Source organism: Musa acuminata, chromosome BXJ3-5 (genome assembly GCF_036884655.1).
Source record: "Musa acuminata AAA Group cultivar baxijiao chromosome BXJ3-5, Cavendish_Baxijiao_AAA, whole genome shotgun sequence".
Classification (NCBI taxonomy): Eukaryota; Viridiplantae; Streptophyta; class Magnoliopsida; order Zingiberales; family Musaceae; genus Musa; species Musa acuminata.
This window is the reverse complement of record NC_088353.1, coordinates 35,789,983-35,814,872: the sequence shown is the minus strand read 5'-3', so window position 1 is coordinate 35,814,872 and position 24,890 is coordinate 35,789,983. Positions and strand designations below refer to the sequence as shown.

Below are 24,890 nucleotides of genomic sequence, written 5' to 3'. Positions count from 1 at the left end.
TCGCTGTTACCCCTCCATGGCAGCTCTAATTTGTGTGTTGGATATTGCAAGCTATGATGTGGAGGAGACTGTCTTAAGCACGTAATCTCTTACAGATCTGCACCTTAATTTTTGGAGAAGAGGATTCGCAGATTCCCAAGCGGATCAAAAGGACAGGGGAACAAGAAAGGCTTTTCGTAGATCCTTGCGATCATGCGATCCTTCATCCGAGCAGGGTTTGATCTCAATATATTTTTATCTACCTTAATTTTGTCTCATATAGGAGTTCGGGCTTCAGTTATTCTATAAGAGTTATATATCATCATTAATCTTAGTTTAAGCATTATGGAGCCAAGCCAGTGAGTGATCCGTAGATCTATTAAATTAATAAGTCGATTATGATCGGATCATGATATAAAATATTAGAATTGATTTACTATCGAGCATCAGAAACAGGAAAGAAAAAACAATCATTTGATTGGGTTTCATTCTATATTAGGTTTAACTTGTAGAGTTAATGGTTATACACTAGAAAACTCTTGATGCAGAGGTCACTCTCACCCAACTCGTCCGTATTCGTGAGCTGATGACCCACATCTGGTGAGCAGTAGCATGCCAACATGGAAGAAACAAGGTCGAATAATGGAGATCATACCATCTGCAATCTAATAAGCCATTCTACAGCACTCGAAGCATCAAATCCCGTACGTGTCTGGAGAGATCTACTTGCTTGTCCCCCTTCCTACCGTCTTCTTCTTCGACGCTTCAATCTTCACCTTTTCTCCGGTTTCACTGTGCATCCGATCGACATCAGCCACCACTGTTGCTTGTTGTGACATGACCTCCTCCTCCTACCATCCACAGACGGGGAGAGGTAGGTCGGTCCTGTGACCGCCACAGTTGCAGCAGCAGCAGCAGTAGGAACCTTGTCATCGTCAGCGAGGCATGCACAAGCTCGATGCGCTTCTCATCACATTACCAAACCCTAACTCCTCCATGAGATGCGTTCCACCTTCGCTTTCAGCCCTATCAGCATGAGCGATGCTTGCAGACAACGCTTTGCCATTTCCCCAAGCCACCAACGCAATCTTTTGCTGAACTCGAGCCCTCACTGGCTAACTCGAGCAAATATTCTAGTCCTGCAACAGTGGCCTGTCCCTCTCGTGAGAATGATTGGTGACAGCCATTCGAGAGCTCCTTGGCGTGGATGATCGCCCATCATACGTGCTGGGTTAAAAGATCAAAAGGTTCGCAGGGTAATTTGCAGATGCCATGTGTTATCATGCAACATCTCCGCAGTATTTTAGTGGCCGTGGACGAGACTGATGATGCCACTTCTCCGACAGCTTCTCCATTTTTCTTTGTCTAAGCATCTCCCAAGATCATTCATAACCTACAGCAAGCAAACCATGGTGGACATGGACGATCTTCCATTAAGATCATTCATTTTATGTGAACCTTGGACCTCCATCAACTTCTCTATCAGATGGATAAGGGAGCATCCTTGGCAGCTCACCTACCGACTCCAAGCTTTTCAGGAATCGACATCCGTTGCTTAATGAATGTTGTCGTTGTAGATTCCATCAAGTAAAGGAATTGCGTGTAATATATATATCTCTTAGTAGGGTGAGATGGATGGAATCTGTAGGGGTGAAAAACCCACTCATCCTCGGGAGCTTGTCGCCATCTTCAGCTGCGATCAAAATATCTGCTTTTGGATCTCCCCTCAGAAAGAGCAAGTAGATCCCAATTAATACAGTCTTAGTAGTCGTGGATCTTTCTCACGCTGATAGGAAAACTTGGTGTTCTTTCCACGTGAACGACGGGACCCCGATGAGAATTAAAATGGTTCTTTTTGTCCCACAGTAAATATGCTGCTGCAATTAATCAATGCAAATGATTTGCTCTGCTGATGGAGACAAAGACAGTGACGAGTCTGTCATCTACTTGTGATGACCAGAGAAAATGGCACAAGCGGAGTGGTCCATCAGGAATCCTATCATGATCGCCATCCACCGCAGCGTACCACCTCCGACCACTGTTCATGCAGATGATGATGATGATGATGATGCTGATGCTGATGCTGTCACAGAATGATTGACCTGATTATGACTGGGGGAGCCGGCGACGACGTGGCGGTCGAGTAGCACGTGGCGGAGGGAGAGTGGGTTGGCCCGAAAGGGACCCACGGCGCGGGGGGGGGCGCAAGCATTCCATGCAATTGCAAGTGTGTTCCACCATCTGCAATTGCTGGAAGAAAGGGAGTATGGAGCCGTCACTCCATGGACAAGCGTAAGCTTCATGAGCAGCTACCTGTCTGAATGGAGAAGAGCCTCAAGGACCCAATCATGGAGCTTAATAATTGCAGCCGGTTTCCTTTTCCAGATATGCTGCCTTAGCACTGTGCTCTCCCCCATCCACACCCAAACTCGTGGCGAGCTGCGCTGCAACTCATCGACGGAGGCTTGACGAGGAGGACAAAGCGGACATCTGGTCAGGAACGAAGCTGCTGAATCTAATGCTTGCCATTAGCCAATCATAAATCATAATTTCAGATTAATCATGGCATTTCTTATCCAAAGAACTAAGGTTCATCTCGTCTCTTGCTTCTGTAATTACGCGTCGAATCGAACTTAAATTATTGGTTGATGCAATGTCACAATGACAGATGATCGATCACATGACAACTCTTTGTGTTTGCAAGGGACAAACTCTAACAAGCACACCCTAATTTGGATGCTACTGGCGGAGAATTATGTCCACCTACAACTTGGACCAGCCTAAGATATGGCTGCTAGTCCAGCTTGGATCATATGTCCAGACTCATTATTATTACTTTTCTTCTTCTTCAGTTTGGTCCCAAAAGAGACATGTTTCTGCAATCAAACAGTGAATGTGGTGATGAGCCTACGAGTAATCAGATCCCATGAACCCACACTACAAATTAGTGCAGTGTACTTGTGGCATTTCCTTGGAGCTCCATGGTGTGATGTCTCCTTTGCCTGATCATGGTGGTGCCAAGATCACTATCTACAGAAATCAATGCCTCACATTAGCTCAGGAAGTACCCAAGAGGACTATATTTTAGGGCATCGAAGAGCTTTGAAATCCAAGACACTTAAACAATTGGTGAAGTGTCTGCAACTTTGTTTCCTCATTTCAATATTTAATTTCTCAAGTAAGATAGGGTCTAAATATCTCATAAATCTGTAGGTTTCAAATGGGAAAGAACAAATGAATACTTTGCGTGTTGTTCTCTAGAATAGAATATATAGAGAGGGGATTTGTAAACAGGATAGAAAAAAGAGTATAGATTTCTCATAGATTAATTTTAATTATTTTTCATAAATATAAATGAGAGTTGCCGAACCTCTCTGCGTCAACTTTCTGATATATTATATTTGTTAATCATCATGTAAGGTGGAGGAGAGCAAATGATTCGACCCCAACGCACGCGTCGCCATGCATAATTATGCTTGATGATGCCCTCTTGGCCAATTGCCACACCTCATGCCAACATGTCATCGTCATCGGAATTATTTCTCGTACGTTACAACCTTAATGCATTAAAATCGTTTGTGCATTGAAGCGTGGAGCAGATGGAGATTACTTGTTACTGCGGTCTTCTTTAGTTCAGCAGCACAAGCATCAGTGCCCTGACATCTTGTCAGCGATGGCGATGGCGATGGCGACGTCGGTACACGCTTCTCCTGCAGTTGATAGACTCACAATCCAACTTTAATGCGCCATCTTCGGTATATAAACCCTCCAGCCTTGCTACTCTCAAGAATTCAAGCTCTCGCAACAGATCTAGAGAGAGAGAGGGACTCGAAGACTGTTCATCCGATCAAGGAAGCAGATCCAAGGCGTATGGATAGAATGGGGTTGAGAGAAATAGAATCCACACTGCCGCCGGGGTTCAGGTTCTACCCAAGCGACGAGGAGCTGGTCTGCCACTATCTCTACAAGAAGGTGACCAGCGAACGGTGCTCGGAGGGGACGATGGTAGAGGTGGATCTGCACACTAGTGAGCCGTGGGAGCTTCCAGGTGAGTTCTCAGTTTATGTTCCATTTAAGCTCCCAAGTAATTACTTCATGAAGGTGCCGACTGGCTTAGCCGATAGAAACCTAAACAGATCATCGCAAAGTCCCGTTTTTGCCACTTATCCTTTGCATCAAACATAAAAAACTATTAATTCATCCCCCTTTTTTTTTCCTCTTTTGTTTCTCCGGAAGCTTATAATTCGATCCTGAGCTGCTCTACCAGCCTCTTTTCTTCTCTTTCCGTGAAAGATACTTCCACTTTGTGCTCGCTTTTCTCACCGTGCTACTGATAATTTGACCAAACACAGCTTGTTGAAGTCTTTTTGATGTGATTGTGAGACCTCTTTTCCCGGATTAGAATCATAAAAGACTCTAATTAATCTAAAAGCCACAACAAATTTGCGGCTGAAGTAGTAATCAGATGAAACCCTTTGCGAGTATATGCCATGCTATGCAACCATAGGAATTTGCATGAGGTCTACGGTTGTATTGCGCTAATCTGTCTTCTTGGATGGATGTTAGATGTGGCTAAACTGAGTGCCAACGAGTGGTACTTCTTCAGCTTCCGCGACCGCAAATACGCCACCGGATCGCGCACCAACCGAGCAACCAAATCGGGATACTGGAAAGCTACCGGGAAGGATAGAATAATCTGTGATCCAAGAACACACGCAAGGGTTGGGATGAGGAAGACATTGGTGTTCTACGGAGGCAGAGCTCCGAATGGAGCAAAGACTGGCTGGGTAATGCATGAGTTCCGACTGGAGACCCCCCACTCACCTCCCAGGGTATCGTGCATAGTTACTATCTGATCGTAGGATCATGCAATCTTTGCTTTGGTCGTCTTCTCTTCCACATCCTTGTTGCAACACTACCTGACAAGAACTTACATCACGAGCACAATCTTTTTCTGTTTCCGAAATGGGTTTTATCTTCCAGAATTGCTTGATGAGATTGCTGGCCGTAGAGCTGATGTAAGTACTATATGGTGAAGCGAATGCACTTGTCGACTGGAAAGTCAAAATGATAAGAATCTATTATAGTGATAAATAGTAGTAAGATAATGAGAAGATCACATCGTAGAGATAAGAGATGCTGCAAAAAGACATGCCTATATTCACAAACTGAATGGCCTGTTTGGACTATTCAGGTGAAAACAATTGATGCCAAAACGTACTATTAACTCCGAGAATTCATAATGGACATATATGTGTGTGATTGATTATCTTATGATGCATGGAATGTTTTCCTGCGTTAAAATCTCATTTTGGTGCGCTATGTTATCTGCAGGAGGACTGGGTTCTTTGTAGAGTGTTTCACAAGAGGAAAGGGGAGTCGGATCATGACAAGACTGCTTCTTCTTCTCCCACTCGGATGTCATCTGCTTGTGTCGTGGACCAGCCCATGCCAGATGTGTGCCATGACCAGCTTGGCTCATCCTTCCCTGCTCTCCTGCAGCAGGAGGACAACAGCTCAGACCCCTTCCTGATGAACATGGCACTGCTGCAGCGCAACCTTCTTGACTTCCCACAGGAGATGGGAAGCGCACCCGCCGGTATGGTGGGGATGAGCTCGAGGTGTGAGGATGAGCTGGGATTCCTGTTGGACTTGGGGTTCGAGCACAGCTTTGGGGAGGCAGGAATGGTGAGGTACGAGCTACCGAGGTGGCAAGGATAGTTACACTCTACCTGTGGTGGACAAGTGGGGATTGATGTGGGAGTTGCATGCTTCCAACAGTAGACATGAATGTTGATTTCGACTGGAAGAGAGCGATTGAAATAGATCTGTACAGATGTTAAGTAGTTGGAGTACATGTTTATAGTTGTTAATAATCTTCACAAAACCAAGAAGAAGATAGACATTTCTATAGGGGATTTTATTGATCTTGGAAAAGCTTCGATCGGAAGGAGCTTTACAGCTCCTTTAACCTATCATTAACTGATCTCTTCTCTTGGGTTTTGGTGACCGAGACACCTGTGGAAGTGAATTCAAGATGAAGATAAGGATGGCTTGCATGCGTGTCGGTGTGTGCAGGGAGGGTTTGCACGTTCAATCCATGCACGCAGGAAACATGCAATGTGCTTCATTACCTTCATTACAATCGATGTTGGACTTCGCTACTGCTCTCTCTCTCTCTCTCTCTCTTTGTCTCTCTTGAGCTACCTTCAATCCGTAGCAGCCTCCCTTCTTGAAAGGACCAGCCTGTCCCCTCGACATAATCACATGTTATGGAGTCCATCATCTTCCTCAATCAAAGATACATGCGAAGAATGACTCGAACAAGTAGAAACCATTGCAAGGCAAAAAGTACTAATAATAATACGACAAAGATTGCCGATATTGTCGTTCATCTTGTAAAGATTGATATCAAGAACAGCATATCGAAAGATCATGGAGATTGGGCATGAATAAATCATTTATCATTCAAAATTTCTTCTCCTCTGATAGGATATATGCTTTATTTCCTCCCTCAATTAATCTGTTTTTGATCCACAGCGAATCTCTCTATTTTCTTCTTGTTTTATATGGTTCGACTCTTTATCAAAATAAAAATAGATATGGAATAAGTAGGATAGAAAAATATGCAGAGATTATAATTTCTCAATATAATCGAGCTACATAAAGAGGAAGAATCCTATCAGGAATTTGACTTCACGTAATTTAAGATTGCCCTTTTTTGACTTGTTCCATGAGGTCAATCTTTTGGCTCTTCCGTGATCTTCGTGAGGTTAATTAATCGTCTACTCATTTCTCTCTCTCTCTCGATCGAATTCAAGGCACAATCGAACTGCTGTTTTTTCGTCGTCTCTCTTTCCTTGTCAAAGATGGTGTGGTGTGAAGCACTAAGAATTCATTGTGTCGACAACGACACAATAGTTTGTGGCTGACTTTGGAGGTTGCAAGCTTTGAAATGGTCAAATATATTTACTTGGATTTGACGTCTTCACGTACGAATCTTGTCGCGGAGGATGTCGTCGTGATGATGCGGCTGCTCGTGTCCTGCACGTGGCATGTGCATGTGCGGAGCAGCTGGCGACATTTTATCGATCTATTGTTTTATTTTTTTCAATTAATCGATTTTCTATTTGACTAATATTTTGACTGACATGAAATATTAATTTAATTGTAATGTATCGTATTCACATATCAAATTTGATGGTCTGAAATTTTATCTTATATATTTTTGAACCGTTTTTTTTCTAAAATTGATTCGATTATGATCGATTCATTCGATTAATCAAATCGAACTAATTTTACAAAATTCCTTATGTACTTGGGTTTTATAATGGTCTAATTTTATAAATCTTATTGTATCGATCCAATTAGATGAAAATTTTGATTCGATTCGATTCGATGGGTTCATCGAATTAAATCAATTCATTTAAAAATATATATAATTTTAAATTATTTATAATTATAAATCGATTAATCGAACCGAATTAATCAATTTTGAATCGATTTAGTTAGAATAAATTCGAATCGGTTCAGATTCAGAATTATCCTAATCTTAACCTAATCAACATAGGACACAGCCACGTATTGTCGTCGTCCCCGAGCCGCAAGCAGAAGACAACATCAAGATTGCAACCATGCATGCACTACTCAAGCATGTGAAACACACTTTTGGCTCCTCGGACCCATTCCCCATCTCCGCTGCATACAATTCCTCCACCGTCGTCGTCGTCGTCGTGTTTCTTGATCTCGAGAAGAGTTCCCATTTGTAGTCCATCCATGAAAGCCACACGCTTTCTCCGTCTTCTAAAAGGTATGGTGTCTCTCGACTTTTGTCGCTTTTCTTATCATGCAAAAGAAGCCATTGGTCGAACAGTAGAAATAACATCATCATTCAATCTAATATACACACACAAAAAAACAGCTAAAATGAGATAGAAAGCAAAGCATTTATGTTGCCATCAAAATGCCGGCAAATAAAGAACAAAGCCTAGTGATCGTACCTTATTTGCAGCATGAAACAAACCAGTCCTTGCAACATCATGGTCAAATCTTGCGGCCTGTCCAAAGCAGAAGTCTCCATTTGCTGCATGGCTGCTGCAGATGTTAGATCAGGCTGATTGTTCTCAAGTCTAAGCAAGCCTGCCAAACCACAACAAAGAAGAAACAAAAGAAGATTGAAGGAAATGCAAGTTAGTAGGTAAACAAATGTGAGGACTCGATGGAAATGGATTATGCAGCTACAATGATCAATTGAAACCAACAGTCACTGTTGGATCATTTCCATATGTATCTTTTTGCAATACCTGGAAGAATTGAAATGATCTTAACTCTTTCCAAATAGCACTTGCTCAAGTTTCTTTTTTTTTTTCCTTTCTTTCTTTTTGAAACAAAAACCTTCAACTCAGTTGATAGGACTTCAAATGTCACCAAAAGTACAGGAATCGCCTCCGATGCTGGAGGAGAACAAAAAATCCTAGACGGATTGACAATCTGTTTGCATGCTCAAAACTCGAAACACTCAAAACAATAACTTCCTCAGCAAGTTTGGGAACATCATTATAGATATTTCACAAATGCCAAGATATGAATCTAATTCTATTACAAATAAGTATGGCTTTCGGTGAGTCTGAGTTAACAATGATATCATGTAACTTCAACTGAGAGGCTTTTGGTAAATCATCCCTTATTGCTCGGCATTCTGCCTGCAGAGGACCAGAAGCTAGATTAACATTTCTGCTGATCAAAGAAGCAGTAGCCGGTACCTGCACAATCATCAGTGTTAAAAGATCTATCACATACAAGTGTAAAAGAGTAAGAGCCTCTACTCTGTTCCAAAAGGTCATACCCTTGGAGTAAAAGATCCATCAGCAACGCTTAAGTTGATAGGAAGTACTCTCATCATCCCCTTGGAGTATCCAATAATACATCATAATCAATTAAGCTCAATACTGTTGACATCGATCTACTGAAACAGATTTAATTTATGCGTAAATTTAAATTGAGACTTTGCTATTTCTTTCTCTTCTTCCTTCCGTTGTCCTGCTTCTCCTCCTACCACTACAGCACTGTTTTTACTCTGCTGCCATCACTCCTCTCTGGTATAGCTTGATCGTCGATCCGTATCTGTATTAGATTAAGAATTTAATCCTTGTCTCATACGACTAAAAATATATTTCCAAGAAAACGTTATTTCCATAGATAGATGAGATCTATGTCACTGAGTGATAAAAAAAATTACACTAAAATAAAGACATTAAAGAACTTACTGAGGTCAAGCAAAATTTTTAGATATGCTTGGTTTCCCATGGCCAAACAGGATTTCTCTTGGATGAAGAAAATTAATATCATTCAAATTTACAATATTATGAGAATGAATCATTACCAAGGAAATAACATGAGCAATCTAATAAAAAATACTCTCGTCCGACACATTACATAATCTGTTTCCCTTGGCCAAACAGGATTTCTCTTGGCTAATTAAGTCTGTGGAATCAGTATGGGCCACACATATATTCAGAATTAAGATTCTGGACATCAAATTTTTCCAGATGAATCTATGCCACAGCATACTGCTAGCCTGAAAAATCTCAGATTTACAAAATCCACATAGCAAATCCTAATCCAAATTTTTCCAGATGAATCTATGCCACAGCATACTGCTAGCCACCACCTTACAGAAAATACTATAAGAGGTTGTTGTTTTACCATTGAAAATGACACCATTCCGAGCCTTCCAGATCATCCAGAAGGCATATGCAATAATGGCTTTTAGGGTTAAACAAGATTGTTTACCCAACTCATCACCTTCCCTTTACCATGCACCAGTATGCCACAGATCATAAAATCTGAAGGAGATATCTAGCTTCTGTTTAATGATATAAAAGACAGCGTGTGAAAAGGAGCATCCAAAAAACAAGTGGGATAAACTGTCTTCATGAAAACCACACATAAAGCAGGAATTAGCTCCCATTATACCATAATTCGCTATGTAATGAGAAGTTGTTAATCGACCATGCAGTAATTTTCAACAAACTAATATAGTATGAGGAACAGCAGGAATTCTCCAAAGACTAGACCACACATTAGATTGTACATGATCCGCAGCACAGTGAGATGATAGAAAGCCATATGTAGCCTTGGTTGATGGTTGCCCTTTGAGTCAAGGGTCCAAATCCAAGAATCGTCATCGGGGACACATGATAAATCCACTTTTAAAACCATATCGACAAACAGGGATACGAAAAATAAATCCAGTTTACAACATCCCAATTCTGATCAGAAACCAAAGTAGAAATGGTAGAAGCCTTATGAACATATGCACATAGTCCATATTTACATAAGTACGTATATAAGAAATCAGCATATCAAAAAGCCAACTGTGGTCAAAAGTGTGAACCAAACAACCATTACCAATTAAACATGAAAATGCCGAATGCAAATCCCACATAGAATGCATAAACAAACGCCAAGACCAACTAGCATTAACAAAAGAGCCTTTCTGCCAAGGATAAACCTCTCCATATTTAGCATAAACAACTTTGCACCAAATACTGTCAGTTTTGTTTAGATAATTATATATTCTCTTAATTTGCAATGCAGTAAAAGTAATCACCAAATTTTGAATTCCAAGACCACCCTTATCCTTAACGGCAGTGATGGTATCCCAAGAGAGGAGGTGAAGACCCCTGGTAGAGGAGTTCTTCTGCCATACGAAGTTCCGAACCATACTATTGATATTTTTCAGAAAATGAACCGGCATCTAAGAAACAAACAACATATGGACAGGGGAGGCCATCAAAACCGATTTAATATAAGTAATGCGACCAGCTTGCGATAAAAAATTTGCTTGCCAAGAGCTTAACTTCTATTGAATTTCATGCAAATGGTTATCAAAAGCATAAACCGGTAAACGACACAAAGAAATCATATAGAGGCTTTAATAGATTGGTTGTTATCACAAGGGAAGAAAATTTCAGATTTAACCAGATTCATTCGTTGGTTAGTGAGGATCTCATACATACGAAAGATATCGACAATAGTTTTGCAAGACTTCTTGTTAGCTCTAAAACATAAACAAAATATCATCCGCATACATCATATGAGTGAGCTTATATTTGTGTTTAAAATTAAAGGGTGTGAACCTCCCTTCCCGAGTAACACTATTTAACAGATGTCACGAACTTAGCTAATTTTGCCTAAGTCGTGCAGCACCCCGAAATCTCCTATGGTCCCTTAGGACCTACAAAAGAGAAAACGGGTTTAAGAAAATATTTCACTCAGGATCTACAAGCAACTATTTCAGTAAACACTTCATAGCCAATGTAAATTACAAACATAGACTTCACAAGCTCTGAACAATCGCATAACAAAAGGTCCAAAATGGTCCACTACAAACCGAAATGCCCACAAGTGCCCACATGACACAACCTTTGTTTACTAGCCTAAAACGGCCACTAAAGCCAACCAAAATAGGGTTGTTAAGCCTACTGTTAGCCTTTTACATGCTGTGCAAATCATGAACAAAACCGAAAGACATGGATATACATGAGCATTACATCAAACACCTCGTTTACAATTTTATCTGTGACATTTTCCCCCACTTATTCCTTCGACGTCCTCGTTAAAGCCTTTGCAGACGCTACATCTCCTCGCCTTTGCTGAGCCTTGAATCTTCTGCTCCAACTGCAATGTGCCTCTTGGCTCCCAATTGCACTCCACCGCTGTTGTTGAGTAGTCAAACTTTGATCTACTATACTACTTCAACTCGCCAATGACTTTGACTCTGGTTTAGGGTCGGCTGAGTTGTGTTGATCCCTGTTAGTTCCTACGGATCCCTCAGATGAAGGAAAAGATCATCCTTAGTATGCACTAGTCTTTTAAATGCCTCATGCCGCTTGAACTGGATGGATGCGTGTTAGAGCTTTAACGAGCATCGCCTCGCAGACTTTAAAGTTTTTGAGTCCTTCCTCTGCAAAATTTGTCTATTGATTCTTCTTCCACTTAGTTGTCATTTCCAAGTAGGGTCACGTCACTTCTGCTTTCAATTGACATTCTGTTTGGAAATGAAGCGGACAATTAACTCTCAGCAGCACCGATCATCATTGATGAGGATTTGACAACTATTGTCTTCTCTTAGGTTTCTTCAAAGGGTCTTTGAAGCTATGCATAGCTCCTTTGCCGGATAGATAAGAGAATTGGGGTACTCGGTTTTGCCTATTCTCTTAAGAGTTCAGAAGACAAAGGTTACTTGACTTCGCTTGCCTCCTCGAGGGTTGTACTCCATGCATCGAGCTGGTTATTAGCCTTCACCCGCTTTGCTCGCACTTCCAAAGCACTTGAAGTATTTGCACTCCTTGCGTTAAGTTAGCTATTGTGATTCACCTTCTCAATGCCATCGAACTTCTAGAATGTAAGAAGTTTTCACCCCAACTTAGAGCAAGTATCTAATAGTTTTGGCCTCCTTTGGGATTGTACCATCTTCTCTATCATCTCTGCCGCCTATTCGTTTTAGTAGCAAAGGTACAGCACCACATACTGTCTACTTCGTTCCTTGGTCGAGCACTCTTGCATCGATTCGAAGTCCTCAACTTTTGGCTATCTTGATGAGAAGCTCGTTGACACCGGTCTTACGAAGTTCCTTGGCCTCTGCCCTTCAGCCTTGTCTCAATACTTAGAGTTTGCTTTTGCATTCTCTACCTCCTCAGCCCCTTTCATGACTAAGCGCTCTCCCTCCATGAGAGCAAGGGATCGATGATTCCACGGAAGTCCCACCTCTGTAGTGCCATGGCGCTGTCATGCCTATGGCCCTACTATCTGTCACCTCGCATCTGCGTCTCTTTCTTCGCGATCAGTAGATCCGCCTTTGCGGCATTGTGGCACTCCTCCGAGTCTATCTCTATTCTAACCGATGCTTAGTTTTAGGTAGCTAAGTCCCTCTGGACTCATCGTCACTTCATCGCTCCTTTTGACCGCCTACTTTAACACCTCTTTGTTTTCCGAGCAGTTCCCCTTGGTCGATAGAAAGACAAACTGCAACTCTCATGCATAGCCTTCACCATCATGTTACAGGACTCGCGCTGATTCTGTTCTCCTTAGCTTCCTTGGTAGCAACGTTCACTTACTCGACCTTGTCCCCTGACTTGTCAGGCTCTCTTAAGCGAATATGAGCTCTGGAGTAATCCAACTCTTCAACTGCTTCGATCATACTTCTACATGATCAAGTCTCCCCATGGGACTCACTGGTACTTGCATTCGAAATTCTCCCTCGATGATACACAACCCCCATATTGTCACGAACGGTCGTCGCGCACCCGCAACAACTCCATTCAACGAACCGTTCGTCGCTCACACCCGAATGTACAGCTGCTTGACAGCATGTTTTCTCATGGTTTTGGGTCATTTTGCTTATAAATATGTAAGTTCGAACAAGCTGCAGCGTTGCAAAGCGATCGCTCACCGAACCGAGCAAACCAGCCCCAAAACGGCTCCGTTTTCGCGTGCCGCGGGAGGTGAGCGGAGTGCTGCCTCCGCTCACCAAAATGTCAGCCATCTCAGCACCCAGGAACCCCCCGAGTGGCACATGGCTGGATGGGGTTTCGGTTATATACCGGGCGTTGAACACTCTTTCGCAAGTTCGCACGTGACCTTTACGGGAACTTGGTTTTGCGCCCGGGACCAGGTGAGTGGCTGTTTGTGGGCTTGCAGCTGTTCGTTTATCCTTGAAAGCCTTGTTTTTCTCCCTCTCCCTCTTTTCTCTTGTGCACACAAGGTGTTCGATGATTTGCTTGTAAAGCTTCCCTTTTCGCGAGACTTCGGGACTTGTCCGTTGCTTGTTCTTTCGATCTAACTTTCTTTCTCTTTTACAGGTCCTTCGGGACCTGCGAGAGGTTACAAAGTGGCTGATCCTTGCGGAGCAAGATCGCAAGGGCGAAGCGCGACTTAGGCAACGCAAGCTAAGTTCGCGTCTTTGCCACACGGGCGACTCGCGACTTAGGCAACGCAAGCTAAGTTCGAGTCTTTGGCCGCAAGGGTGCCTCACGCCTTAGGCAATTCCAGCTAAGGTCGTGACATTGTGGTATCAGAGTGGGCAAGCTCTTCGATCGAATAGCGAACGAACTTCGCAACTTCGCCATGGCAAAGCATCGTGGCGAATCAAGCAAGACGGGGCAAGCCGGACCCTTGCCCCAAGCAGCCGCAGGTGGGCTGCATGTGCACACTCGCTCTCATGCTGTTGGAGCTGCTCACGAGGATCGCGGCAGCGAACAGGATGAGCGAGAAGTTGGCAACTCACCGCGAGCGGAGGAAGCGCAATCTGGTGCGCTAACTGGGAAAAAGAGTCATAAGGAGAGACTCACGACGGCGGAAACCCGCCTGGATGTTCTGGAAGCGAGCATGGAGGAACTCTACCATGGCCAACAAAGACTTGTTGGGGTAGAGAGCTCGCAAGAGGAAGCGGAGTCCAGGATCGACAAGGTCGAGGCCCTAGTCGACCGACTGTCTGATGACACCAAGGACTCCGTGCAGCACTTACAAGATGTGGCGGAACTCACCGCAAAGGTGGCCATGCTTACAAGAACGCTAAATGCGGGAGGAGGCAACACTCGCGCGGCACCGCCACAAAATTTGAGGGCACCTGAACCCCATGGATATGGAGGGGCCAGAGATGCCAAGGAGCTCGAGAACTTTCTGTTCGACATGGAGCAATACTTCCGAGCTACGAGGCCCGATTATGAAGATACCAAAGTTTCTATAGCAACAATGTATCTGAATGGAGATGCGAAACTTTGGTGGCGAACTCGTTGGGAGGAAATCCAACAAGGTCGGTGTCGAGTCGACACATGGGAAGACTTGAAGCGGGAGTTGAGAACTCAGTTCCTACCGGAGAACACAGAGTTCGTCGCAAGAAGGAAGTTGAGACAACTCCGCCAAAGTACCACCATCCGAGACTATGTGAAGCAATTTTCTGCACTAATGCTGGACATACAGGACATGTCCGAGAAAGACAAGTTGTTCAGCTTCCTTGATGGTTTGAAACCATGGGCTCAACAGGAGTTGAATCGAAGGAATGTTACCGATGTAGTCGGGGCAATTGCAGCTGCAGAAAGGCTTACCGACTTTGTTTCCTCTGAAGACCCAGCGAGAAGGAAACAGTCTTCAGGCAATCGCCCTCCAAAACATTCTCGAGGGAAGGAGCTCGGGGGCGAACAGAAGAAGAAGAGCTCCCACAAAGGGCCGAACCTGGAGGATGCTTCTTGTGCGGAGGACCGCACATGGTAAGGGAGTGCCCACAAAAACAGGCACTCAATGCATTGACGACTTCCATCCACCCTCCCCGATCGGACAAGGGCAAAGCTGTCGCCCTTAGCTCAAGCAGTTCTGAATCCAGCAGCGACGATGAGGAGTCGCAAGGACCCCGAATGGGAGCAATGCGTTTGCTAAACGCTATGCGGGGTCAAGTGGGGGAGAACATGAAGACGAAGGCACAAAAAGCAGGAAGTAGCGAACTGATGTATGTGGACATCAAGCTAAATGGCCAAGCCGATCGCGAAGCACAGCGACTTGGGTTGACCTTGGAGAAGAGCCCAAGCCGAATGAAAGCGGTGAACTCGGAGGCCAGGCGAATCTTCGGGTTGGCGAAGGGTGTTCCTATCAAAATCGGGACTTGGAGCGGAAACACCAACATGATGGCCGTGCCACTGGACGACTTCCAAGTGATTCTTGGAATGGAGTTTATGCACGCGGCGAAGTTGGTGCCGATGCCGTTCTTGAACTCCCTATGTATGATGGGAGGCGATGACCCTTGCGTGGTTCCCGTCTCTCGGAGAGGAACCAAGGAGCCCCAACATATTTCGGCATTACAATTGAAGAAAGGGGTGCGAAAGGGCGAATTGACGTTCGTGGCTGCTATGAAGCTAGAGCCACTCAACGAAGAGGCCATTCAAGAACCTGCTGTGGTGGCGAACGTCCTGAAGGAGTTTAAAGACCTTATGCCACCCAAGTTGCCGAAGACTCTTCCACCACGCAGAGGCGTGGATCACAGTATCGAGCTGGAGCCAGGAGTGAAGCCTCTAGCGAGACCACCCTACCGCATGCCCCCGCCAGAGTTGGCAGAACTCAGAAAGCAGTTAGGTGAACTGCTAAGCGGTGGTCTCATCTGCAGCTCAAAAGCACCTTTCGGAGCTCCAGTTCTCTTCCAGAAGAAACAAGATGGGAGCCTCCGATTATGCGTCGACTACCGAGCCCTCAACAAAGTAACAGTGAAGAACAAGTATCCCATCCCGCTCATTACTGACTTGTTCGATCAATTGGGCAAGGCGAAGTATTTCTCAAAACTCGACCCTCGGTCGGGATATTGGCAAGTGCGCATTGCTGAAGGCGACGAAGCAAAGACTACTTGTGTGACCAGATATGGAGCGTTTGAGTTCTTGGTGATGCCTTTTGGCTTAACCAACGCTCCGGCCACGTTCTGTACTCTCATGAACCAGCTATTCAAGGAGTATTTGGATAAGTTCGTGGTCGTCTACTTGGACGATATCGTCGTCTACAGCCAAACGCTCGAGGAGCATGTCAAGCACCTTCGGACGATTTTCAAGGTTCTCAGGGAGAACACGTTGTTCGTAAAAAGGGAGAAATGCTACTTTGCTCAAACTGAGATCCTATTCTTGGGGCATCGAATCGGTGATGGCTCCATTCGGATGGACAAGTCGAAGGTGCAAGCAGTTGCGGAATGGCGAACTCCAAAGAAGGTGCCAGAGTTAAGATCCTTCCTTGGTTTCGTCAACTACTATCGACACTTCATTGCTGGGTATTCGAAGCGGGCAACCCCACTAACGGAGTTGCTGAAGAAGAAGCAGCCTTGGAAGTGGTCAGACAAATGTGAGATAGCATTCCAAGACCTGAAAGTTGCTGTCCTAGAAGAACCAGTGCTCAAATTGCCAAACTATGGAGAGCCCTTTGAAGTCCACACAGATGCTTCGGACTTCGCTATCGGAGGAGTACTCATGCAGGAAGGTCATCCGGTGGCCTACGAGAGCCGCAAACTCAGCGAGACCGAGAGGCGGTATCCAGTGCATGAGAAGGAGATGACAGCAGTGATCCACTGTCTACGAGTTTGGCGACACTACCTTCTCGGGTCGCGATTTGTGCTGAGGACAGACAACATCGCCCTGAGTTATTTCCAAACTCAGAAGAAGCTCTCCCCAAAGCAAGCACGGTGGCAGGACTTTCTGGCTAAATTTGATATGACAATGGAATACAAGCCCAGGAAGGCAAATGTCGTGGCCGATGCGCTGAGTCGGAAAGTGGAATGCGTGAATGCTGCACAACTGGAGGGCAGAGGCCAAGCAAGTCAGTTACACTCCAACTTCCTTTCCCGAATCAGAGATGGACTGTATAGTGATCCCCAGGCAGTTATCCTGATGCAGCTCATCAAAGAAGGCAAGACACGACGATTTTGGGTCCAGGAGGGACTTGTTTACACAAAAGGGAATAGGGTTTATGTTCCCCGAGTGGACAATTTAAGACGTGAACTCTTAAAAGAGTGTCACGATTCCCTTTGGGCTGGATACCCCGGCATTCACAGAACGTTGGCTCTCGTGGAGAGGGCCTTCTACTGGCCAAAGATGGGGATTGATGTGGAGGAGTATGTTCGAACATGCCTTACTTGCCAACAAGATAAGGCGGAGCAGCGGAAGCCGGTGGGACTTTTGGAGCCGTTGCCCGTACTAGAAAGGCCATGGGAGAGCATTTCCTTAGACTTCATATCAAGCTTGCCACCTGTAGGGGGACTTGGATCGATACTCGTGGTGGTCGATCAGTTTTCAAAGTATACAACTTTCATTGCTGCTCCCCTACACTGTTCAACAGAAGAGGCGGCCAGACTGATGATGAAGGATGTAGTGAAGTATTGGGGAGTCCCGCACAACATCATTAGTGATCGAGACGCTCGGTTCCTGGGACGATTCTGGACTGAGCTGTTCAAATTGTTGGGGTCAAAGTTATACTTCTCTACAAGCCTCCACCCCTAGACGGATGGCCAGACTGAAAGAATAAATTCGCTCTTGGAGCAATATCTCCGGCACTACGTGAGTGCCAATCAACGAGATTGGGTGAAGCTGTTGGACATTGCCCAATTCTCCTACAACCTGCAGCGGAGCTCTACGTCCAACAAGAGCCCCTTCGAAATTATCACAGGACAACAATCGTCGACTCCGCACACGATGGCAGTTGGGTATACTGGAAGTAGTCCTTCAGCCTATCATTTCGCCAAGGAGTGGCATCGAAATGCAGATATTGCGCGGGCTTACTTGGAGAAGGCGACAAAGAGGATGAAGAAGTGGGCTGACTTGGGAAGGCGACCGCAAGAGTTCAAAGTTGGCGATTTGGTGTTGGTAAAGCTCCAACCGGCATCACTCTAATTCTTCAGGAACAGAGTTCACAAAGGATTGGTGCGTAAGTATGAAGGGCCCTTCCCAATTATTAGCAGGGTAGGCAATGTTTCTTACAAGTTGCAGCTGCCGGCGTGGTTCAAAATTCACAACGTTCTTCACGCCAGCAACCTAAAGGCCTACCATCCGGATCCGCAAGATGCTTCTCGAAATGTTCCAACTCGGTTACCTCCCATCACAGCCTCCTACGAGAAGCGAGTGGAAACCATTCTGGCGGATCATAAGATAAAGCTACCCAACGGAGCGGAGCAGATAGAGTACTTGGTGAAGTGGCGAAAGCTTCCCCGAACTGAAGCCAGTTGGGAGCCTGAAGACGCCCTGCGACATGAAGAAGAAGTCATCAACAACTACCAACAAACGTCGACGAGGGCGTCGACAGTTTAAGTGGGGGAGAATGTCACGAACGGTCGTCGCGCACCCGCAACAACTCTGTTCAACGAACCGTTCGTCGCTCACACCCGAATGTACAGCTGCTTGACAGCATGTTTTCTCATGGTTTTGGGTCATTTTGCTTGTAAATATGTAAGTTCGAACAAACTGCAGCGTTGCAAAGCGATCGCTCACCGAACCGAGCAAACCAGCCCCAAAACAGCCCAAAACGGCTCTGTTTTCCCGTGCCGCGAGAGGTGAGCGGAGTGCTGCCTCCGCTCACCAAAATGTCAGCCATCTCAGCACCCAGGAACCCCCCGGGTGGCACATGGCTGGATGGGGCTTCGGTTATATACCGGGCGTTGAACACTCTTTCGCAAGTTCGCACGTGACCTTTACGGGAACTTGGTTTTGCGCCCGGGACCAGGTGAGCGACTGTTTGTGGGCTTGCAGCTGTTCGTTCATCCTTGAAAGCCTTGTTTTTCTCCCTCTCCCTCTTTTCTCTTGTGCACACAAGGTGTTTGACGATTTGCTTGTAAAGCTTCCCTTTTCGCGAGACTTCGGGACTTGTCCGTTGCTCGTTCTTTCGATCTAAATTTCTTTCTCTTTTACAGGTCCTTCGGGACCTGCGAGAGGTTACAAAGTGGCTGATCCTTGCGGAGCAAGATCGTAAGGGCGAAGCGCGACTTAGGCAACGCAAGCTAAGTTCGCGTCTTTGCCACACGGGCGACTCGTGACTTAGGCAACGCAAGCTAAGTTCGAGTCTTTGGCCACAAGGGTGCCTCACGCCTTAGGCAATTCCAGCTAAGGTCGTGACAATATGCTGATGACCAAATCTTTCATCCGATACAAAATCCAGTGCACACATGGAAGACCCACCTCTGCAGTACCATGACATTCACTCCTTGAATCCATAGCCTTTCTTGTTGTCATGTTGTTCACCGAAGTGGAGCTCCCAATATCTCCCGATCATACCTCTGTATGATCTAGTCCCTCGCGGGACTAGTTTCGTGTGTATCACATTGCCACGAACTGTTCCACCACGATCCGCTACATCATGTCGCCTCTTGGTGACATCTTCATTGCATTCTAATCATTGTGGGATGAACTTGGATTGCGATCCCTCTATGTATGGCCTCTGCCAGCACATCGTAAAGGCTCTTCCACTTTCGATTATGTTCGCTCCTTTGGCAATCGACTTTCGTCCACTCGCTCTCGGGTCACACTCGAATGAAGCACAGCTCTAGGACAGTTCGTCACCTAGCAACTCTAAAGTCCACCAACTTTGCTGAAATTAGTGCATCATTATCTGGATCTTGAGCCTCTACTCCGATCAACACAATCTCCACTATGCACCGCTTCCTTCATTGCAACTCGAATGACAACACTGTAGCGTATTCTTCAAGAGTACCCACCTCCGTGTCCTCTTGCTCCATGCCAAAGGCCTTCTGACCCCAACTTCGCCTCCGCAAGTTGAGTCGCCTTAGTTCCTCCGTCAAATGCTTCTTTGAGATAAGGTGCATGTGCCTTGAAGCTCCCTTTGTCTTTGACACCATGCAAGATAAGTCTACTCCATTAAAATGAGGGACCCATGGAACGACAAGATCCCGCTCTTACCTCTGCAAGAGTTCATGTCCTTGACGTTTGTCTAAAGAAAGCTTCGTGCCTCTGCTCCATGTTCCATCTTTTATGTTGACTCCCTTCATGCGGCTTAGGTACTTCACCAAGTTACATCCAAGTTGCTTTACTCCTTGATTTGCATTGAGTTGATGGTGGTCCTCGCGCCAACCATTCTACGGGTCAGCCCTTCGTTGAGTTTGATCTCTATATCGCCTCCAAGTGTGCCTTCATTTATGTCACTTTAGGTCGCTCCCTCACTTGATCTCGCAATGCATCCACCAATGCATTACCTCATACGACGACTCCTCATCGCTCGCTCGGTTCGTTAAGCTTTATAGAGTTGTTGTCTTGAGGTACTCTTCAACATGTGTAGTCCGTTGCATATGATTCTCCCTTTAGAGAACCGGGACTTATCCCTCCTAGATATCTGTCTCGTTGGAGTAACTTCTTTCTTCGGATCCTTCCCTCTAGAAGTTTTGGAGACCATCATCCCTTGGACTACTCCGCCTTGCTAAACAAACTATGCATTATTCTACCCCTGCAAACGCACTTGCTAGATTGCGACTCCTCACCAATACAGCCCTCACTACCCCCCTCAAGGCCTAGCAACATGTTGAACTCGCTACATCAACCTCTTACAGAAGTATCCTTCTCATGCCGAAGAGAAAGTTTTAATGCTCCACAATAGCGAGTTTCAGTCACCTTAGGATGGCCACGAACATTCTCTCGTCTGCATACAAGCCCTTACATGAGTATCGAATTCTTCAAGTTAGCAATTCCCCTCACCTCTGTGAGCTTTGCACAACTCTTTCGGTCGCTGAGCAACCTATTTCACTTTGCATGATCTTATCCTCTACCAAATGCTCCGCTTGCCTTGAGCACCGTCAAGTATAGTTGCCAACGTCGAGTCGTAGCTCGAACTCAGCCATCCCAACCTTTGTGCGCTACACATTCTTCCCAGCTTGCTTATCCTCGTTGTGCCTCTCGCGCGAAGGGTTGGCCATTCCTCTAAATGTCAATCTCACATGCCCGCTCCTTTGAGTGACTCCTTTCCCTATATCTCCATGCCCGTTTCCCCCAAACGATCACGCGTGCTAGTTGCCCTCAACACAACCCTGCTAGGTCCCCCACGTTTGCATGCCAAGTGTTTCTAAGTGTGCTTGTCCCGCTCTGATACCATAATGTCACGAACTAAGCTAGTTTTGCCTAAGTCATGCGGCACCCTTACGTATCCATCCGCAAAGGTCAGCCTCCCAGAAACCTCCTATGGTCTCTTAGGACCTACAAAAGATAAAACAGGTTAGAAAAAACGTTTCACTCAAGATCCACAAGCAACCATTTTAGCAAATACTTCATAGCCAATGTAAATTATAAACATAGATTTCACAAGCTCTAAACGGTCACACAACAAAGGGTCAAAAATAGTTCACTACAAACCAAAATACTCACAAGGGTCAAGCAACATTTGTTTACTAGCCTAAAACGGCCACCAAAGCCAATCAAAACCGAAAGACAATGACATATATGAGCAGTACATCAAACACTTCGTTTATAATTTTGTCCGTGACACAAATGGGACAACAATTGAACCATAAGTATAAACAAGTAAGGTGAAAGAGAATCACCTTACCTAATACCTCGGGCCCCCTTGAAAGATTGTAAAGGGAACCCATTGATAAGAATAGCATACTCAGGCAAGGACATACAACTATAAATCCAAGAAATAAAAGTTTTAAGAAAATTTAAAACCTTTAAAGCCGGAACAATGGCATCCCAAAACAATCTATCGTATGCCTTTTCAAGATCAACCTTAATAATGATTAAAGGATTCTTTCCTTTAGATTTAAAGGAAGGAATGTGCCACTTCCTAGGCTACTAGGATATTATCTTGAATGCTTCGGTAAGAAAAGCAGAATGCTCCATAGCAATAAGATTTGGCACAAAACCTTTAAACCCATTTGTAAGTACCATGGCCAAAATACAATAAATAACATTACAAAGAGAAATTGACCGAAAATCTTTCACAAATAGGATTCGCATATTTAGGAATAAACATAATGTGTTTTTGAACCCAAGAAGAATGCAAGACAGAAGTATCATGAAAATGATTAAAGAAAATCCACAATGCACCAGAAATAATATCCCAACAACCCCTATAAAATTTAACCGTAAGACCATCAAGACCATGACTCTTCCCATAGCCTATCAATCTAACGACCTATCAAATCTCATTTCTATCAAAGGCTTTAGTCAGAAAATGGTGATGTGAACTATCAATGCCCTAGATAACAGGCCAAGAAATATCAATTCTAGGGATACCTGAGGGAGCATTCCAAAGATCTTGGTAGAAGTTCATAAAGCTAGCCATAATAATCTTGGGCTAGTCAAACACAGAGTCATTAACCTTAATGGACTAGATGTGGTTACTACGGGCACGAGCAGTGACCAAAGAGTAATAATACCTAGTATTACGATCGCCATCGATACCCATTTGGTTTTGGAAAGAACCCACCATTTAAGGTTCAACAGAAGAATTATACCTTGAAAGTGGTTATGTAAGGAGATCAAATATCTGGTCTTCTCACCAAACAGACAAGACGAGGTTTCTTTTAGTTCTAGGGAAGAGATGACCTGTTGCAACCGATCAACTTGGGCATTAGGGTTTCCAAATCTTGTCCAGTTCCACCTAGATAGGTCACACCTAAGCTTCCTAAGGTTATAAGAAAAGGAGGCAAAAAGCATAGTAGGGCAAATATAGAAGGACCAGCTATTCCTAACAACCTCATGGAAAACCTTATTTTCAATCCAAAAGTTTTGAAAATGAAACAAGTGTTTAGGATTCATGCGGGAATCCTTAACATGCAAAAGAATTAAATAGTGGTCCGAATAGACCCGAGTCATATGAGAAATCGAGGAATCACCAAACTTCTAAAGCTATCGAGAATTGGAAAAATCCCTATCCAGTCTAACCAAAACTTTGGCCAACCCTGCCGATTATTGGACCAAGTAAACCTCCGTCTAGAAAAGCCAAGATCCATCAAACCCGAATTATAAATAAAGTCACGAAAACACCGAATAGCATAATTAACTGAGAAAACCAAACCCCCTTGCTTGTCGTGAGCATCAAGTAAGCAGTTGAAATCACTAATAAGACACCATGGGACATCGGATAAATCCACAGATGCTAGAGAATTCCAAAACACATTACGTAAAATCGAAATAACATTAGCATAGATGACCAAAATTAACCAAGGTGAACTATTTTTAAGCTAAATCGCAGCATACATACATTAAGCATGAGACGATATCACCTAGACTTGTACCATAGTGGTGTGCCAAGCCGAAATGATACCCCTAGATGCCCCAGCCACTGACTGAGCAAAACTGTCCTGGCACTGCCCTAGAGAGCGAATGACAGCCTTTGACCGCACCTCATCAGCATGAATTTCCTGCAGTAATATTAAATCAGGTGAGTCTAAAACCAGCAAAAATTCCAAAAAATCACAAACTGGGCAGCGCTTGGCCCCCGTACAGTTCCAAGTAAAAACTTTCATTAAGAAGAAGATGGGTGAGAGCCAGAACTACTCCCCTTAACAGGGTGCACAAACTCCCCCAACTCAGTCGGCACATTACGTCGACAACGGACACAGGTGTTTATAGATTTGAAATGGGCAACCACGGCCTTAGACATAAGAGTCACTACAGTCTTGGGATGTTTCAGCACAGCAACTTCTTGCAGAAGAGTGTCATCTGGTGAGTCTTTGGGTTTCTCTAAAGGACCACCACCCTCCTCCATCCTCGACTCCGGGAGGCCCTAAAGGATAGGGCCAACCTTATTCGCCAAGGACAAGAGGGGGGGGGGGGGGTGATAGAACCCTTGTAGATTCTAAGCTTGGGGTTGATCTCTTTAGGGGATCGGCCTCCTTGGAACTCTACAAGGGTTCCTTCCTCCAAATTGCTGCTCAAAGGCTGCAGAAAAGATTCATCTATTGCTTGTTAAAAGATGATGAATACATGACTATTTATAAGGGCTTCTAAACCCTAACTCCTAATATGACTCATACTCAAGACTCCTATTATTCCTTTACAACTCCTAATGCTTCTCTAAAAACAATTCATAATAGGACTCCTAACCCTAGCCGACCTCTTCACCTCTTTAATAGAGGTCGGCTAGATAGGTTAACATAAATGCCCTTCTCAATTAGGACTCTCCTAGCTAGAGTCCTAACGAACCCGTCCTCTTCAAATCAGCCTTGTCCTCGAGGCTGGGATTCCATGAACTCAGGGAACCAGGTCTTCAACTCCTCATATGATTCTCATGTGGCGTCTTCAAATAGTAAATTATTTCAATGCACTAGTACTTCAGAAGAGGGACGTCGGCGACGCATCACGATCCTGCGGTCGATGATGGCTTGTGGTTGGGCTTGAATAACTCCATCCTCAGTGGTTTTGGGCAGTTGGATCTGGGGTGACTCG

The 24,890-nt window shown here is 44.7% G+C and overlaps 2 protein-coding genes across 5 annotated transcripts in view; one reads left to right on the top strand and one right to left on the bottom strand.

The window, feature by feature from the left end:
- The first annotated feature begins 3,752 nt into the window (after positions 1-3,752).
- On the top strand, positions 3,753-5,954 carry LOC103985820 (NAC domain-containing protein 21/22). Of its 2 annotated transcripts, none has more exons than XM_009403665.3 (3): positions 3,753-4,027; positions 4,546-4,766; positions 5,314-5,954. In XM_009403665.3, exons 1-3 carry the CDS (start codon positions 3,850-3,852, stop codon positions 5,698-5,700), a joined length of 786 nt encoding a protein of 261 aa, XP_009401940.1. In that variant the 5' UTR covers positions 3,753-3,849; the 3' UTR covers positions 5,701-5,954. The 2 variants fall into 2 exon arrangements, with proteins under 2 accessions (XP_009401940.1, XP_009401939.1); XM_009403664.3 differs by having other exon boundaries at positions 3,759-4,027; positions 4,546-4,811.
- Positions 5,955-8,323: 2,369 nt separating this feature from the next.
- LOC135584209 (pentatricopeptide repeat-containing protein At5g04780, mitochondrial-like) overlaps positions 8,324-24,890 on the bottom strand; it is a 32,250-nt gene continuing 15,683 nt past the window's right edge. For 2 of the 3 annotated variants that reach the window (XM_065150904.1, XM_065150905.1), the window contains 3 exons: positions 23,704-23,863; positions 8,825-9,102; positions 8,324-8,741 (listed from right to left, as the gene is read on the bottom strand). The gene's annotated coding sequence lies outside the window, so the exon portion shown is untranslated. The remainder of the gene's footprint in view (positions 8,742-8,824; positions 9,103-23,703; positions 23,864-24,890) is intronic. The other variant, XM_065150906.1, reaches the window with a different exon arrangement.